The sequence below is a fragment of the Carcharodon carcharias genome, chromosome 6, assembly GCF_017639515.1.
Source record: "Carcharodon carcharias isolate sCarCar2 chromosome 6, sCarCar2.pri, whole genome shotgun sequence".
Lineage (NCBI taxonomy): Eukaryota > Metazoa > Chordata > Chondrichthyes > Lamniformes > Lamnidae > Carcharodon > Carcharodon carcharias.
The window spans coordinates 181,555,356-181,575,437 of NC_054472.1; the positions used below are offsets into that span (position 1 = coordinate 181,555,356).

General features: G+C 43.6%; 1 protein-coding gene across 5 annotated transcripts in view; it reads right to left on the reverse strand.

The window, feature by feature from the left end:
* The window catches only part of LOC121278899 (vacuolar protein sorting-associated protein 13B-like), a 1,102,197-nt gene that overhangs the window by 158,683 nt on the left and 923,432 nt on the right, over positions 1–20,082 (reverse strand). For all 5 annotated transcript variants that reach the window (XM_041189400.1, XM_041189399.1, XM_041189397.1 and 2 more), the window contains 2 exons: positions 17,219–17,356; positions 6,125–6,517 (listed from right to left, as the gene is read on the reverse strand). In XM_041189400.1, coding sequence (XP_041045334.1) covers positions 6,125–6,517; positions 17,219–17,356 — 531 coding nt within the window. The remainder of the gene's footprint in view (positions 1–6,124; positions 6,518–17,218; positions 17,357–20,082) is intronic.

A 20,082-nucleotide genomic window follows, 5' to 3' on the forward strand; every position in this document is an offset into this window, starting at 1 on the left:
TACACATCATTTCTGTAGGATTTAATTAAATTTTATGGCTTCAGCCAAGAATCCTGGATGTTTTGTGTCTAACTAGGTTCAAGTAGAGTTCAGGTCAGAGATGAATCAGAAGAAAACACAGAGATGGTTATCAATTTATATGATCTCATCTTGCTAAATCATGGAGAAGGCAGGTAAACAGCCCTCAGTACATTGAAGAGGCAGGAGCGTTGAGTTAGAATTCTGACAATAACTAATTGCTTTAACAAAACCAACGTTAAAAATTACAAATCTGAAAAATGTGATTTCCTTAAAATGTAAACGATTAAAGAATAAAGTGAACTGACCACAAGAATGGTATCCAACTTTGTTTCAACTTCACTAATCTTCACTTAAACATTTCAGTAAGCATTTTTTTAAACAATCTATATGACATCAGACTTCATTTCATGCTCAGTTGCATTGGGTACATTTATTTGAATTCTAATTGACTGATCAGTGTCAGCACATTACAACAGGACATTTCTGGGGGCTTTAGGATGTTGCGAGTTTGCAATTTATTACAGGATTCTGGCCTAGGATTAGGTGATGGCTTGATTCGTGAACATTACAACATCTGGTCTTTCCTCCTACATTTTACATCTAGCAGACGGCAAAACACACCTCAGCACCAGGCAAAGGCAGACAGAAATAAAGATCCTGTTGGGTTTTTTCTTAAATCATCACAAGATTCAGTAAACTTAGCTTTTTGTCAGCTAAATCCCCTCTTACTTGTTCATTTCAGCAGGCAGAGATGTTTTGTAATGACATTCAAAATCCCAGCTGTTATTTAGCCAATATGGTCGTAACCTCTTATTGAGTGCTGGGAAGAGAGAGGGTTTAAGCTACTTGTGACAAGGTGTCAAAAGTGACAAAATCAAGGCACCTACACCCAATATTCTAGCAACAGTGCCAGGGGAAATGTTAACGGTGATTTGTATTCATCTCTACAAACCACACTTAGCTTCAATCCCCCATGGTCTCTTTAATGTTTAATTTGTCCTCTGGCTTACACTGACAAAAGAATTTATTTCCTGTGGTATAAGCGGCGGTAAGTATTTGAGCTGCTTTCCAGGGGTAGAGAACTTTTAATTCCACGTAAAATAGCTTCTGGCTGTGGTAGATGATCCAGTGCGGGGGCAAATTAACACCAATATGGACTATCAACATTGATATTATATGATCAGTTTGGCAACCTGAGGGATTTTTTGCTGTTCTTTTCCTTCTTGTAATTAACCAATGGATGTTCCTCACAGAGACAAGACTAAAAGAGGCTCCATGAAGCAACAAAGTCATATTTCAATTGATCATTTTGTTTATGAGCTACTTTGGAAAGCAACTTGAGCTACGGTTAATAGACCAAAATAGCTCCCCCAGTAGCCAGATGCATAATTACAATGCCTAGTTTAGTACTGTACTGGAGAGACTGGGTTTTTTTTATTCATTCACGGGATGTGGGCTTCGCTGGCTGGGCCAGCATTTATTGCCCATCCCTAATTGCCCTTGAGAAGGTGGTGGTGGGCTGTCTCCTTGAACCACTGCAATCCATGTGGTATAGGTACACCCACAGCGCTGTTAGGAAGGGAGTTCCAGGATTTTGACCCAGCAACAGTGAAGGAATGACGATATGTTTCCAAGTCAGGATGGTGAGTGACTTGGAGGGGAACTTCCAGGTGGTGGTGTTCCCATCTGCCTGCTGCCCTTGTCCTTCTAGATGGTAGTGGTTGTGGGTTTGGAAGATGCTGTCAAAGGGGCCTTGGTGAATTCCTGCAGTGCATCTTGTAGATGGTACACACTGCTGCCAGTGTGTGGGGGTGGTGGAGGGAGTGAAAATTTGTGGATGGGGTGCCAATCAAGCAGGCTGCTTTGCCCAGGATGGCGTCAAGCTTCTTCAGTGTTGTGGGAGCTGCACTCATCCAGGCAAATGTGGAGTATTCCATCACACTGCTGACTTGTGCCTTGTAGATGGTGGACAGGCTTTGACGAGTCAGAAGGTGAGTTACTCTTCGCACGATTCCTAGCCTCTGACCTGCTCTTGCAGCCACATTATTTATATGGCTAGTCCAGTTCAATTTCTGGTCAATGGTAACCTCCAGAATATTGATAGTGGAGGATTCAGTGATGGAAATTCCATTGAACATCAAGGGGCGATGGTTGGATTCTCTCTTGTTGGAGATGGTCATTGCCTGACACTTGTATGTTTCTTGCCACTTGTTAGCACAAACCTGGATATTGTCCAGGTCTTGCTGTATTTGATTCCAAAATAGATGATTGGACTGTATACAGTTAGTTGACCTCGGTGGAAAGAATGGTAATATTGGACTCAACATCCTGGAACAAGGTAGGGGAAATATAGCCATGGCCCCTGCTCTTGATTAATAACCGGGAACCCCTGCTGAAAATGCACGTGTCAGGTGAGGAAATGTGATGCACTCACATCTGATGAACTCGGAGAAGATGTTTCCACGAGTGGGGGAATCTTGAACGAGGGGACATAGTTACAGAATAAGGGGACACTCACTTAAAACTGAGACGTGAAGGGATTTCTTCCCTCAGAGGGTAGTGAATGTCTGGAATTCTCTATCTTAGGGAGACGTGGAGGCTAGATCACTGAAAGTATTTAAAGGGGAGGTAGATAAATTTTTCAAATATTGGGGAGTTGAGGGCTATGAGGAGCTGGCACAAAAGAGGAGTTGAGCTCTGGGGCAGATCAGCCATGATCTTATTGAATGGTGGGGCAGGTTCGAGGGGCCAAATGGCCTCCTCCTGCTCCTTTTTCTTATGTTCTTATGTGCTTATGTACTGAAAAGTCCACCTGCCTGTCATCTTTTTAATTCATCATGGGATGTGGGACACTGGATAGGCCAGCATTTATTGCCCATCCCTAATTGCCCTTGAAAAGGTGCGGGTGAGCTGCTTTCTTGAACCATTGCAGTTCATGTGGTGTAGGTATATCCACAGTGCTGTTAGGAAGGGGAGTTCCAGGATTTTGACCCTGCATCAGTGAAGGAACGACACTATAGTTCCAAGTCTGGATGGTGAGTGGCTTCAAGGGGAACTTCCAGGTAGTGGTGTTCCCATGTATCTGCTGCCCTTGTCTTTCTAGATGGTAGTGGTCATGGGTTTAGAAGATGCTGTCTAAGAAGGCTTGGGGAGTCCCTGCAGTGCATCATGTAGATGGTACACACTACTTCCACTGTGCATTGCTGGTGGAGGGAGTGAATGTTTGTGGATGGGGTGCCAATCAAGCAGGCTGCTTTGTCATGGATGGTATCAAGCTTCTTGAGTATTGTTGGAGCTGCACTCATCCAGGCAAGTGGAGAGTATTCCATCATACTCCTGACTTGTGCCTTGTAGATGGTGGACAAGGAGGTGAGTTTTGAGGGGGTCAGGAGGTGAGTTTATCACCATAGGATTCCTAGATTATGACCTTCTCTTGTAGCCACAGTATTTGCATGGCTAGTCCAGTTCAGTTTCCGGTCAATGGTGACCCTTAGAATGTTGAGCGTGGGGGATTCAGTGATGGTAATGCCATTGAATGTCAAGTGGCGATAGTTAGATTCTTTTTTGTTGGAGATGATGTTACGACCGGAATGGGAGGTGTGCGCGGATGATCTCTCCCCAGTACTCCACATGCTGTACATTAATTTAAATGTTTGATTCTCTCACCAAAATAACTAATCATCTATTTCCCCTACTGGTGTCCAGAATAATACTGTCTTCAACCAGCTTCTTTCAATATACTCAGAATGATTGTTTATTATAAAACAAAACTCATTTTTAACAAGTTCCAAGTACTGGTTAACACACAATTGTAATCGGGAAGTATAACTATCTATCTCTTCCTAAAGGATTCCCCCAGCACACAGAAACAGACACACAAACACACAAACAAAAGACAGATAGAGATGGGCTTTAGAGGATGGGCTTTAAAAAAATAAAGTTTAATGTTTGCAAGGTCTCAATGCTGTCCACCTGGAGTTCCCTTGTGCGAAGTCGGGCAGCTGGTCCTGGTGGATGTCTGGAAGTTCTCAGCAACTGGTCTTGGCTTTGCAGGTCCAAATGCAGACCAGTTACACTCAGATGAGGCTTTTCTGGCTTCAGGTTGATAGCCACACACAATTGCAGGCAAGGTAGAGAGAGAGAGAGAGAGAGAGCGAGCCTCTTAGGCCTTCCTTCCTCAGCTTGTTCCCAACAAGACTGCCTTCAAAACCACCAGGTTCACAACTTAAGTTTTTTCCTCTCTCCCATTTGATTTCCAGCAAGTTACCAAGTTTTGCCTTTTCGGTCTTTTTTCCCTACCAATTAAAGCGATTGCTGTTCAAGACAAACAACCAGATCTTCCACAAGCATCATAAAGGTCAGGTGATTTCTTGGAAGAGGCTGCTTGGTGACAGTTCTGAGGTGAACTTATGACCTTATTTTTTTTAAAATCCCACGTTAGCATCCAAACTAATTGTCTTTCCATTTGGTAAACGAAAAATTCAGTCTTGAGAGATATGGTTCTAACTGCCTGGCACTTGCGTGGCATAAATGTTAATTGCCACGTCAGCCCACGCCTGGATATTGTCCAGGTCTTGCTGCATTTTGACATGCGCTGCTTCAGTATCTAAGGAGTCGCAAATGGTGCTGAAAATTGTACAATTATCTGCGAACATCCCCACTTCTGACCTTATGATGGAAGGAAGGTCATTGATGAAGCAGTGAAGATGGTTGGGCTGAGGGCACTACCCTGAGGAACTCCTGCAGTGATGTCCTGGAAGTGAGATGACTGACCTCCAACAACCACAGCCCTCTTCCTTTGTGCTAGGTACAACTGCAACCAGTGGAGAGTTTTCCCCCCCAATTCCCATGGACTCCAGTTTTGCTAGGGCTCCTTGATGCCGCACTTGGTCAAATGCTGCCTTGATGTCAAAGGCAGTCACTCTCACCTCACCTCTGGAGTTCAGCTCTTTTGTCCATGTTTGAACCAAGGCTGTAATGAGGTCAGGAGCTGGCGAAACCCAAACTGATCAATGAGCAGGTTATTGCTAAGCAAGTGCCGTTTGATAGCACTGTTGATGAAGACAGATGGTGGATCCCATTGAACCTTCTGTGACATTTGGAATCTGCTTCACCAAATAGCAAATTTGCACATTATGATGCTTCAATTTCTCTGCTAATAACAAAGACACCAGAGACACTGACACATTACTGGGTGCTATAAATTATTGGGTATGAATAACTAACTTGAATTCTCCTTGAAAATACAAGGTACATTTAAAATATACGTGTGCATTTTTTCTTTTAAATATAAAATTTCGCAACATGCGTTTGGTTAGAAGCAAGAACTTGCTCTTCATTTGTACCAGCTGCTTGTAGCAAGTTGATACAACTCAAGAGAGCAGCAACGGCAGCAAGCCACCTACCTATACAGCAAAACTTAGTTTGTTTTCTTTTTTATATGCTCTACAAAAATCACTGTACTTTTAACTTACAAAATCTTTGTGCATAGGAAAGGCATACACGATGCTAACACTTGATAGTGTTGCTGAATAACAATGGCCAACCGGTCAACCCGTTACTTAATGCAACTTTAATCCAATTGATTAGATTGTGATGGGGGAAAAAATTAGTAGCCTTTCAAATCAAACTTTAAACAAGATGACTCCTTGACTTATACTAAAAGATCAGAATATATGCGTATTATATACGTGGGTGTGCACACAGAGCATCTGTATGTACACTTTATTATACACTTTATGTACAATTAAGGCAAATGCACTTCCAAAAAGGGGAATATACATACTTAGATCCATAAGAATTGCACCCTAGTGTACTTGAACAATTTGCCAATCAAGATGAGATCTGATGTGTTCCTCCCTTTCTAATTAGATACTGAAATCGTGTTTTAAAACCTAGCATTAAAAAATGCTGTGGTAGAAGAGACGGTCATTTAGCAAGAGAAGTTGTCCCAAAGGCCAAGGGACAAATTTAGTTTCTAACTCTTTCCCCACCTGATCACAAGGGAAATGGTCTTTAAATTAACAGGGGTACATCTTAACACCATTATTATTAATTAACAAGTAACATCAAATCACCAGGGTGTACAAGTTTTGTTACTCACCTGTGGGTTTAGGTCCAGCTTTTATATTAAGGCTGCCTTTTAGGCTTGAAAGAGAGGCCAGAATGCCAGGCCTGTCAGGATGAGGTACAGTCTCCATTACAACAACAATCTGAGCTGTGTGGATGGAAAACTTCTGAAAGAAGGACACCGTTTTCCAAATGCTTCCTTGACCCACTGCCCTCTCAGTAAATGGTTCAGGTTCATTTCTCATACCAGATGCTGATGTAAACATCTCCTCTTTACTATAAACTGTTTCAGGGGAGACTGCAGCTTTGGAGGTGATCTCAGAACCATATCTGGGCAGGATCCTCTTTAAAAAATTTGTTGCTTGATCCAGTTTGACAAGGCTTAAGTTGACTTTCCAGGGACGTGATAATTCCAAATGAACTTCAGCTGTTTAAAAGAAGAACAGAATGTTTTAAAAAAAATCCACTCATATTCAAGAAAATACCAGTTAAAGGCCATGACATATATGTCAAATCTAAGGGGTTGGTCTAGTTATTTTGCTGAATATGTTTAAGAGTGCCACATGCACAGTGGTGGCATCAAGAAAGTAAATCAAAACTATGTGATTCTGTGCACGAAAAAGAAAATTAAACAAGTTTCATAGGCTTATTTATGGGGTTTTTTTGGTTATTGGAGGAAATTACAATAACACACAACTGGTTTCTGATCATTAAATAATCCTCTTATTTACAGTTTTAATAGTCAGAAATGACCTAAATATAGTTTGTTGCTTAAAACTGTTTAAAGGGCCATTACTATTCAATTGTACAGAACATCCTTAAACGCAGTCATTAACATAGAGTCTTCATTTAAATCTGTGTTATACTCAATGTAGCCAGCAGTCATTGGACAGTCAAGAGTAGAGAGAATCTTCATATTCCTCAAAAGCGAGCTACTCACAGAATCTATTTACTGTCTTTGAAATAAAACATTGAACCAAAATTTTCTCAAGAGCACATCTTGTGCATATTAGTCAATTTGTCAAATCCACAGGCTCCTTACCAACACGGAGAGAAATACAAATCAGCTAATTTTTAAACAATACATTAAATACCACATAATAAATATCAAGTTACGATTATACGGTGTGGTACGTCAAGTAATGGACATTTGGGGTTACGAGAGGTGCATGCAGTCCTAGGGTGGAGCTGGGCCTACTTGTGCTATAAGTTCAATTAGAAATCCCATGCATGTCTGCACTGCTTCCTTCGAACATATGTTATTCTGTAGCAGGCTGGTCTGCTTTTACTTTGCATTTGCCTTTTATTAAAAATAAAAAATGGTCACTGCTGTTGCAAGGGAGTAACCAACAGACTCCCAGACTAGAGCTCTGTTAAAGACTAAAAAAACCTATGTATAATTGGATGTCATTAAAGTGAAATATCACATCAGGCTCAATATGCTGGAGGCGCTAAAATATAAGAAAATAACTTTGCTGTAACCCTTTATTATTTAATTTTTTTTAAAAAATAAGGTAATGCTAATAACAAATATGTGCTATTAATAACAACGAATACACTTACAGCTCAGAAAAGATTTAGAAAAGCAGGTTTCTTGTAATAACTCCCATCTATGCTACTATTACACATTCAAAAGACTATTCTTAGACACATTTTTAGGCAAACTGTAACTGCACATATGAAGTATAGCGAAACATGAAGGCAGACTTGGGGTGGAATCGCCCCAGATTCGCACTAAGTGCAGTAGCGGGCGTGAAAAAAGACGTTTGACTTGTTGGCCACAATAGTGGATTTTTCCACCGTATCATCCCCTTCCTCCCTCAGTAAATAATGCATTCACGGGAAACACACCGGATCTTTGGTGGGTGGGCTCGGATTTGCTCGCCACGCCGTGACCTCAGCGCTTCTTTGCTCCGGTCATCATATTTAAAGCACACCAGAGTGCAGCCTACTTCATGGCTACAGACCAGGACTGCTCCAGGCAACAAATGGCCCCGAAAGCAAAGGAGACGGCAGCCCCCAAATTTAGTGACGCCTCTCTGGGGCATCTGCTGGATGCAGAGAAAGGCTGTCACAATGTCATCTACCCCCACTCTGGCCGCAGGAGGTCCAATAGAGTCACCAATCCGGCCTGGGAGGCGGTGGCAGCAGCAGTCAGCGCCAACAGAGCACAGAGGAGGTCAGCCATTCAGAGCTTGAAGAGGATGAATGCTCTCGTCCGTTCCACCAGGGTAAGTCAACGACCTCATCACTCCCAACACACACCACCAAACCTCTCTCACATCCACAGGAATCTCACACCGCAGGGGCCTGTGCCACTAACCCTCATACACCCCCTCACATTTCAATCAGACTCATATCCTTTGGAGCTCACTTCCCCATCCCGTCCATGGCTCCGCTCACCAAACAAACATTCCACGCAGTGCCATGTGCCCTGCTCACACTCTCTCCATCTGTTTTCATGCAGTAGAGCTGGCTCAAACAGGAGGGAGAGGTTCCAGGCTGGAGGTGGAGTGCCTGACATTAGGCCCCTCACTCACTTTGAGGAACATGCCATAGCGCTGACTGGTGAGGAAGGACATGGACCGTGCCTGCGGTGATGGTGAGCTCTGCGGCGAACACCCACGTGAGGATCATACACCAGATCATCCCTCTCTCAACGCAACTGTGAGTGCTCCCTCTTCTGTTGTTGACTCTGCTGCCATGTATTAATCATCTCTACTTTGGTTCACAAAGAGCTCTGCCAAGTGACCATCACCCTCAGCCAGCCAGTCCCTCAGCTCCATCCAGATCCTCACCTCCAGCCAAAAGGACACCTCCTTTATCAAAGAGCTGGAAATAAACAGCCTGGAAGATCCATCACAGCGCTTACCCACACCCTCCACCAGCGCAAAGACACACACCTCGGTGGGACCTAGATCTAGAGCAGGCTTGGTTCACAATCTGGTGGTCACTGCACAGACAGGTGTCTGCAGCAGGAGGTGACAGGTTCAGCTGAACTCCCAGCGCTCGGAGGACTGCTGGGGAAGAGGCATCTGTGAGGTCCGAGTCAGGTGGTGAGCCTCTGGATTCGGCCTTACAATTGTGGAGAGTCAACAGAAGGCGGGGGACATCATGCTGCGCTGTTGGAAGCCCTTAACAGAGTGGCACGTAAGTGGGAGGAGTGCATCTGCCTGCTTTCTGATGAAATGCTGCTTGCATGGAGGTTTCTGTGGAAGGGTGGCAGATGCCATGGAGGCCTTGGTCCAGCAGAACATGGACATGCGCGCATAGCTGCACTCCATCACTGTAGCCATGGGTGAGTTCCTACAGTGGCAACGCGAGGAGGTGACAGGGCACTTTGATTCCCTCCAGGTGTTCCTGCCCCTCAAGGAGTCAGGCCGGGGTGCTCAGGCTCCCGAAGGGAGGAATAGTGACTGCTGGATACCCCTGGGTCATCCACTCAGGAACCTCCAAGGCTGTCCTCTCCCTCCGAGTCTCCTTTGCCTGTGACCCCTCAACATTGTCCTCCGTCACCGCGGAGGGAGCAACTGGCCCACAGGAGGACAGCCAAAGCAAGCTGGGGCCCTCAAGGCCTCGACTCTCCGAGGACGCACACTGAAGTCATCAGAGGCAACAAGGCCAACCATTGCACAGGCTGTCTCCACCCCTGCTGCGGATGTTAAGGCAGCACCTAGAAGAGTGGTAGGCCAAGAAAAGTTAAAAAAATTCTGATCATGAATGGTTGCACGGGTGAACACATTTTGTCACTTTATAATCAAAATATTCACTTTCACTGAATAATGAGTAATGTCGTCTTCCAGCTTCATTTACAGGCTTTGCGAGTCCTCCCCCTGCATTCTCCCACATTAGCAGTTCAGCTGCACGCAATCGGACCACGAGTGATTTTAGAGGGAGAAGTGTGTGTGTGGCAGGGCCTTTCGGAGCCCAGTGCAAGCACTCTCCCACACATGCGGAGCCTTCATCCATCACACATCCCACTATCCCGCGCATTTTCAGTGCTGCTTGCTGGGGTTCTCTTTCAGTTGTCCACCTGATCTGACCTGCATCTCCGCCCACCCACTGATCACACTCCCATACAGCACCTGTTCCCACCCAACAGGAGGCTCCACTCACTTTCGGTTTGCACAGCATAGTAGTCATTAAGTTTTTGATTAGCTTCCCCCATTCTTCCCCTCCCCTGTTCATGTCCCCGCTAACCACCCTTGCCACACCTTCTATCGGTACCGACACACCCTCACCCTCCCATCTTACCGGCTCCCTCAGCCCCCTCTCACACTCACCATTCCCTCCTACCACGCCCACCTTGAGTTTGCTCCCCAGAAGGCTTTCATTGACTCCACAGACCCTTCCCTTGCACGTTCACCTAGACATTCTCCACCACCACCCCCCACCTACCCCCCCCACCCCCCTCTGCTGGACACCTTCCCCCCTCCAAACTCCCTCCTTTCCTCAGACACCTTCCCCCACTCCCTCCTTTACACCTTCCTCTCCCCTTTTTCCTACCTCCCCACTTGCATTCTTCCCCATTATATCCTCCGTTATACCCTTGAACACCCTCCTACTACCCCCTCTGACACCTTTGTTTCCCCCCACTGCCCCCTAACACCTTCGTCTCCCATCTTCCAGCGTCACTACCAACTCCCAACCCCCACCTCCACCCAACGTTACACCTTCCTCTCCCGCTCACACCTAGACCTTCCTCTTCCTATCCCCACTTTGCTATTCAACTATAATAGCCCATGGTGAAGTCCATGAAGTTCCAAAGCAGGCCCAAAGCATGAACGGAAACCACATGGCAAAGTCCGTGAAGGTCTGAAGCCTCAGTGAAGTCGAAGCTTCTGCATGGAGACCTCCCACCTTTTGTGAGCTGCTTTGCAGCGGAGCCATGTGCACGAGGATTCACCAAGCATGCGATGCACATGTTCTTCCAGGCTCCAGTAGCTTTAGGGCTCCAGCATATTCTTCCCTTTGGATGTCCGCGATCTGAACAAGGCCCGAAAGGTAAGTCCCAATGGGATGAAAGTATGACCTGACTGGAAACATCTTAAAAAAAAAGGTCAGTACACCCCTCCCTCAGCCTTGATTTGTGCTCAAGTATCTGCAGTGGGGCTTGAACCTACAACCTTCAGACTCAAGAGTCAAGAGTGCTACGATTGGTCACACAATGTTTGAAAAAGAAATGCAAATATATTATCTACATGGAGTTTTCACTAGATTCTGAAAAACAAAAGGCTCCAAATTACATATATGGGTTAGATATGCTGCCCGGGAAGAATCCATGGTATTAGAATGATTGTATCACCAAAAAAAAATTAAAAGAACATTTTCCGAAAATGTAATTCAAATAAAGATAAAAAGGTTTCTGGTAATGAGACCTTCAATGTGTACTCATATTTGTAACTGATGTTAAAATGGTGTATGGAAATTTTTTTGCACTTACAAATGTATTAAGTAATTACACAGCTTTGAAGAATTTATTTAATTTAGATGAAGTTATTTATTTTCCTCTTTAAGTATATGGTTTGAATCTATGCCCGGATTTGAAAGAGCTACTCTTCAAGTTCTTAGCTGAAAATTCAAAGGAATCTGTCAAAAAAAAGTTACTACATTCCAGAGACCAGGCTTCTAACTATATCAAGTCCATCTTCGTACTATGAAAGCCCCAACCGACATAACACAAAAGCATGCAGGAGAGGAGAAGCATTCTCGCATCTGTACTGGATAGAATAGGTGCAACTTCAATACATACCTTCCTGAGTAGTGGCATTCATGATAAGCAAAGAAAGAACAGTAAAGTGGAAGTATCAGCAGTAAAATTGCAGCCAGATGCCAGAGTAACATTTTGCAACATAAATAGTTGGCCATCGCCTGGTATATGGTTCTGGGTTAGCCTGATGTTGGTTTCCTTAAAGACTGCTGCCTTCTTCCACATCTGCTCTCCCAGGTTTTGCAGGTAGTGACACAGCACTGACCCTATTCATCCACTAGAAGGCAGGCTGCATTGCTCACCTCTGAGAGGATACCCTAGAACATCAAGCAGGGCAACCTTCCTAGCATCCATCTCATCCAGCAGGGGATTGAGTGCCAAAATGCTCCAGCATTGGGCCAGAGACTCCTTTTCCTGCCTCCACAAGCTTTGCTTGCTGTAAGAAGTAGAGCTAGCCTCTTTACCTTGCCATGTTCACAACTTTAGCAGTCCCTCATGAGTGACCTCCCAATGTTAAGCATATTTCATGCTTAGAAGTTTGCAATGCAGAGCCAACCCCAGGGCATCCAAAACCCCCTAACAACACTTGGAGAGGCAGGGATTAATCAAGGACAGTCAACATGTTTTTGTTAAGGGAAGGTCATGTCTGACCAATTTGATTGAATTTTTCGAAGAGGTGACCAGGTGTGTAAATGAGGGCAATGCATTTGACGTGGTCTTCATCAAGGCTTTTGATAAGGTCCCGCATGGGAGACTGTTAATGAAGGTAAGAGCCCATGGGATCCATTGCAATTTGGCAAATTGGATCCAGAATTGGCTGAGTGGCAGGGAGCAGAGGGTGATGATCAAGGAGTGTTTTGTGACTGAATGCCTGTGTCCAGTGGAGTTCCACAGGGATCGGTGTTGGGTGCCTTGTAGTATATATAAACGATTTAGACTTGAATGTAGGAGGGTTGATCAGTAAGTTCGCTGATGACAAGAAAATTGGTGGGATGATAACTAGTGAGGAGGATAGCCTTAGATTACAGGAGGATATAGACGGGCTGATCAGTGGCAAATGGAATTTAATCCAGATACATGTGAGGTGATGCACTCGAGCAGGACAAACAAGGCACGGGAATACATGATGAATGGTCGGACCCTGGCAAGTACCGAGGATCAGAGGGACCATGTCCACTGGTCCCATAAGGTAGCAGGACAGGTAGATAAGGTGGTTAAGAAGCCATATGGGATACTTGCCTTTATTAGCTGAGGTGTAGAATATAAGAGCAGGGAAGTTATGCTGGTACTGTATAAAACGCTGGTTAGACCACAGCTAAGAATATTGCATGCAGTTCTGGAATCCGCATTATAGGGAGGATGTGATTGCACTAGAGAGAGTGCAGAGGAGATTTACCAGGATGTTGCCTGGGCTGGAGAGTTTCAGTTATGAGGAGAAATTGGATAGACTGGGGTTATTTTCCCTAGAGCAGGAGAGATTGAGGGGGGACATGATTGAGGTGTATAAAATTATGAGGGGCATAGATAGGGTGGACAGGAGGGAACTTTTCCCTTTGGTGGAGGGATCAGTAACCAGGGGGTATAGATTTAAGGTAAGGGGCAGGAGGTTTGGAGGGGATGTGAAGAAGAATTTTTTCACCCAGAGGGTGGTGGGAATCTGGAACTCACTGCCTGAAAAGGTGGTAGAGGTAGAAACCTTCATAACATTTAAGAAGTATTTGAATGTGCATTTGCGATGCCATGGCATACAAGGCTATGGGCCTAGTGCTGGAAAATGGGATTAGAATAGTTAGGTACTTGTTTGACTGGCGCAAACTCAATGGGCCGAAGGGCCTTTTTCTGTGCTGTAGACCTCTATGACTCTAACATCCTGGTGTTACTAAATGACCAGAAACTGAACTGGAGCAGCCATACAAATACTGTGGTTACAAGAGCAGGTCAGAGGCTGGGATTTCTGCAGAGAGTAACTCACCTCCTGACTCCCTAAAGACTTTCCACCATCTACAAAGCACAAGTCAGGAGTGTGATGGAATACTCTCCACATGCCTGAATGAGTGCAGCTCGATCAACACTCAAGAAGCTTGACACCACCCAGGACAAAGCAGCCCGCTTGATTGGCACCCCATCCACCACCTTCAACATCCATTCTTTCCACCATCAATGCACAGTGGCAGCAGTGTGTACCATCTATAAGATGCACTGCAATAATTCACCAAGGCTCCTTCAACAGCACCTTCCAAACCCACTACCTCTACCACCTAGAAGGACTAGGGCAGCAGATGCATGGCAACACTATCACCTGCAAATTCCCTTCCAAACCACACACCATCCTGATTTGGAAATATATCGCCGTTCCTTCACTGTCGCTGGGTCAAAATCCTGGAACTCACTCCCTAACAGTGCTATGGATGTACCTACACCACAGGGACTGCAGCGATTCAAGAAGGCAGCTCACCACCACCTGCTCAAGGGCAACTAGGATGGGCAATAAATGTTGGCTTAACCAGCATTCCGTGAATGAATAAATAAAAAAAGCACTTTACAGCCAACAAAGTGCTTTTGAACGCAGCAGTCAATTACACACAGAAAGGTCCCACAAACAATAACCAGATAAAGGCTAAGACAATTTTTTGCTTTTTGTGATGTTGAGGGAGAACTATTGGTCAGGACACTGGGAATGGCTCCCCTGTTCTTTTTCCAAATAGTGCCATGGGATCTTTCACTTCCAACTCAGAGAGCAGATGGGGCCTCAGTTTAACGCCTCATCCAAAAGCCAGCACATCTGACAGCATAGCACTCCCACAGAACTACATAATAATGTCAACCTGGATTTTGTACTCAAGTTCCTAGAGTGGGGCTGCTCCCATCCCATGGTGAAGGCTGGCAGCAGGGAAGTTGGGTGAAGTGCTAGACAGGTGAATTGCCTTCCAGGAAGTGTTGATCACCTGTCAAGCAGTGATAGCACTCTCTGAGGGAAGAAATGTTTTGATCAGCAGCCTGTCATTGCCCATGCTTGGAGTGCTTCAGTGTAGCTGATCTTGGCCTCCCAGTTTATCACTAAAGAAGCTCCTCCCACTCTGAACTTGCCTTGGTTATTCAGAAGCTGCAGACACAGTGTGGTACATGTGCACTGCTGGGAAAGAATGAATCCAGCAATTCAAAGACTCTCATGTACCTTTTTCATTGGTTTCTGCCAGACCTAAGGGTGGGTACCCTGATGGACGCAGAGCCCGCTTTGGCGAAAGCTGCAAGTGGGCAGGAAACTGTTGGGATTCCGAAAGTCAATTTTAGGGGTTTTAACTCTCTTCACGCATCAAAACCTGCTTTGACTTGGCTGAGAAAAGTTACTGTTACAGGCCAAGAAACAGCCTAATATCTCCTTATATGGTTTGGTGTTAAATTTTGTTTGCTAACTCCTGTGAAGCACCTTGGGATTCTTTAACTATCTTAACTGTGCCAGATAAATGCAAGCTGTTGTTGATGTGATCTGAAATATATTTTTGTTTGAAGGTTTTATCTTGTATTCTTAAGCAGAAGCACTGATTCTGGCGCTGAAGTACTCATTAAGCACTGTCTCTGGAAGCCAAGAAATCCATTGATAAAAATATACTATTATTACATTAAGAAGTGATCTTGTTAATCTTTTAAAAAAAAATCCTGAATACATTGCAACTCTTTGACAGACTCCATTTTTCCACATGTCAAGTCTCTTTAAATCAGAGATGATTATTTCAAACAATGTCACTGTGGTTAGAAACGCTGGAAAACTGGGATCAATTGGGCAAATTCCTAAATTTATCTGATGTCATATCTGTGGCATACATCTGAATTGAATGACCTGTTAAGGTTCAGCATGCATCTGATCCAATGCTGCTTCACTGTGGTGTTTTTTTTTGCAATGAGCTTAGGTTGCCCTGCTTCAAATTATGGAGGGCTAGCATGCCAGTGTGAGACCTGGATTAGTTCACCTATTCATAGGGGATTTGCCTCAGTTGGGAATGGATTTATTGCAGTTTCACACATGGAATGAAGCTCGTGTCAGCTGAGGCCAGTGACACTTCATATGATTCAAATTAACCTGTTACAGGCACTCTGCTGAGCCAACCACTGTGCAAAAATGACGACATTTTTTTTAAACCCCCCAAAAAAAAACGCCTTGATAGAAACCAGGAACGTCAGGTCATAATGGTTCCAATTTGTTCCAACTAATCTATCACCTGTCGGAATTATTGCTCTAGTGGGTTTCTGGTCACATTATTCCGCAGCTTTTCGGGAAACCACTGACCTTGTTAATGGATGGAATTATATCCTTTGCTAAATTCAGGAATCTCTTGAAGAAATACTTATTTGGTATCCTGAACCAGTGTGGGGCAGGAGGAAGGGGGCCAATCAATCACATGCAAGTTTATACGGCAGAAGGGGGAAACAGGCAGCAGAACTGTTATTTGAATTATGTTATGTGTAACATTTTGGATGTAGCAAATAATTTCTTTTTGCCAGAATGGTAACACAATGCTACTATTTTTTTTTTTAAGTGTACAGGATGCCAACATCATTTTTTATTGCTATTTTCTGAAGGCCCATATAAAGCTATGTCTCTCCAGCTAGTAATAAACTAAAGTAAACCATGGAGGACCTTAAACTACAAGCATTTGAAGCCCACTAGAATGATGGACGGGCATACATCACCGATTTATAACCTGCACAGATATACCAATAATTGGCCTTTCTCATACAGAATACACCATTAGAGTCTTATCGTCCGGCTCTGGGTGTTGCCAGCACCATTTCCTGAAGGAACTATAATATGTACTCACTAACGGTAGTATCCTGTTACTTCAATCTGGAAAAAATATATGCTTACTGCTTTTACCAAATGTATGGAAAAATTGCCCCTTCATGTGGTATCGAGTGCATTACCATATCCTGCCATTACCCGTTCATTAGTGGTTTCAATGTCTAGCTACTTACTATCATTGAACTCAGCTTTTTATAATGCAAAATGACTGCTGGGCTTCCTGTGTGCTTGAATTATGAGATTAAGTTTCTGCTAACTTGCATCTGTTTATCTCCTTCTCCTGCCAATTGACAAATTGTTTACAACATATAGTTTACTTGAGTAAATTTTAAATCTTCGGTCAATCCTTTGAGGATTACTGTTCTAACTTGCACATAAAATCCAGCAGAAGAGGATGGATGCAGTTCCACCCGAGAATCATTTTTGTTGTGCTTTCTTTATGGCCCACGAGTGCAAGAATTTGGGAAAAAAATCAAAAGTCGCACTTTTGGGAACGCGTTTTAGTGAATGGCAGCTCCCGGACTTTTATGCTATAATCACCTTCACGTTTTTATCCTTCCTTGTGATTTAGGTCACACCAGCAGCTTGTCTGAAAGCATGTAAAAATCTTGTGCTTTTACCTGGCCCATTGAGGAAGTCTTTGATTTGCAAAGAGATGAGTGGAGGGGGAATGCCAACTTTGAGATCAGCATCTCCTGCAACAGTCTGCAACCAAAACACACTGTAGTCTAGAGCTTCTGGTAGAGTTTTCCCAGAATCTACAACAAAAACAAAATGAAATCACATATTACATCACTCTTCTCACTTTTTTGAAAGACAGAAATGTGAGCAACAAGCGTTGCCAAATTAAGTGCCAAATTTGACAAGCTATTTCAAATACCAGATATAACATTTAGCCCAGTGAAAATAAATTTCCTTGTAAAAAGCTAATCTGCTGGCAGTTCGTGTTTAATATAAAATATGAATGCTCATGTTGTATTACACAACAAACCCGTTTGGATTACACAGAGATGAAATTAATCTCAAATATTCCATTAATTCATTACGAATCAGCTCAATTTTCCCCTCATCAGGTATTTTGTGTATTTTAGAATAAACAGAACTCTCTAATTTTGTCTAAAGCACTTTCACGATTTTCAAAGTGAGAACAGGCAAAGCAATACCAGATCCTTCAAGACAGTAATAATATGCTGGCATCTACTGCCATCTTGAACACTATAGAGGTCTGCTAAAGATTCTGCAATGCTGAACTCAGAAACTGCAAAGTGGCAGTACAGGTTTCTTAAACCTCAAAATACTTGTCCCATTACCAAAGAAATTAACACCGAACTACATACAACAATATTTACATATGTCTGTAGATATGTATACACTTTCTTAATTATTGATAAAAATCAACAAGTCACTTCATTCTTAATTTTTATTATCCTTCATAAGTAGGACCAGCAAGAAGCAAGTAAATCTTTCTTCATTTCATGCTAGGGGAAGATGGTGGCATAGTGGTAATGTCACTCGACTAGTCATCCAGAGGCCCAGATTAATGCTAATAAATCTGGAACTGAAAGCTAGTCTCAGTAATGATGACCATCAAACCATCATCGATTGCCATAAAAACCCACCTGGTTCATTAATGTCCTTTAGGGAAGAAAATCTGCTATTCTTACCTGGTCTGGCCTACACGTAACTCCAGACCCACAGCAATGTGTGTGGTAAACTCTTAACTGGCCTCTGAAATGGCTTAGCAAACCACTTAGGGCAGTTAGGGATAGGCAATGAAATCCTGGCATTGCCAGCGATGCCCAACCCATGAAACAAAATTCTCTAGGATAAACAGTTCTACACGCATCTTAAGTAGCTAAACTGTGGATGTTCACTTAGCATTGATTTATAATTTGAATCTTCTCGCACTCATAACACAATATAATCTATCCCCATTTTCCATCACTTCCTTTCTAAGGTTTTCTGATTGCTAAGGTTTTTGCCAAGTTACTAATAAAATATTTGCCATGCTAAAACTTACCGGTATAAATCATTTCCATGGTGTACATACATCTATATTTCATTCAATGCAAGCTACTGTCCCACCTATATAGATCAGTGTTATTAATCATTAATTTTGTCAAAGGATGCTCTTTATTCACATAAACTTTCACCAAAGGAAAAGTATAAAACAGAAATGGAGGAAACAAGTGAGGTAGGCAAAGTTCTACTTGAACAACTAGCACCAGTACAAGCACAGTGACCTCCTTCAGTGCAATAAATTCTATTCAGCAGCAATTTTCAAATTTCCTTGTGGGTTATGTTCAGAAAGTGTTGTCAAATTCTGCAGAGTCCCGCATAACTCACCACTGACCAAACTAAGCTTGTGACACAGAAATAAGTTAGTAATGTTTGCACTGCGTGGCTCTGTGCTGCATCTAATGCTAGTGCTCCTGCAACGAGATTTCTATGGGCATGTGACTTCAACTGGTAGGACTCTCACTTGCATGAATAAAAAGCTTTCTCAAAGTGCCAGGCAAAGTGCAAGTATTACAAATGATTTATCTGTTTGGCCCTCACCTCAGCTTTTGTCTTCATCACAAAGACTGTCACCTTCCACTCCCATAATATCATTTACCTCTATCACGGCTCTATTTGTCACTAAAATACTTGCAAAGAGGAAGTGCGGCTGGGCAGGGGGCAAGAATTTTAACCCACCTCTGCCATTTGGAAAGTGGTTGTAGGGGGGGGGGGGGGGCGCGAGGGGGTTGGAGGGGGTGGTTAAAAAGGAAAAAAAAAAATGGAAACCTGGCCCTAACTGCCTACAGCACGGCCACTTCCAATTTGAACAGGTGAGCTGGGAGGATGGGCTATGAATCTGCTCTCTGGGAGCGAATCATAAACTTAAATATTGTAATGAGGCTGCATATCTCACATATCAATTCAGTTTTAAATTTAATGCTCAAGACTTGGGATGCAGGATGGGAAGCCAAATTCTGGGACAATCTTGGATAATCCCCGATTCAAGAGGTAATTGGATTAGTATCTGAAAAGGAAGAATGTGCAGGGTTAGAGGGGAGAAGGCAGAGGAATAGGACTAGGTGCATTGCTCATTTGGAGAGCCGATGCAGATAGGACAAGCTGAATGGCCTCCTTCTGCACTGTAACAATTCGGTGAAACCTGGCTACCGATGGGAGGCATGAACGAACGAATGGGGCGGGTGCCTTTCCAGCACTACTTGTGGGCCTCTATTCTCTGGAGTTGAGAGGAATGAGAGATCTTATTGAAACTTTCAAGATTCTGATGGGTTAAAAACAAAAAACTGCGGATGCTGGAAATCCAAAACAAAAACAGAATTACCTGGAAAAACTCTGCAGGTCTGGCAGCATCGGCGGAGAAGAAGGGTGTAAAGATCATAAGGACTCGAAACATCAACTCTTTTCTTCTCCGCCGATGCTGCCAGACCTGCTGAGTTTTTCCAGGTAATTCTGTTTTTGTTTAAGG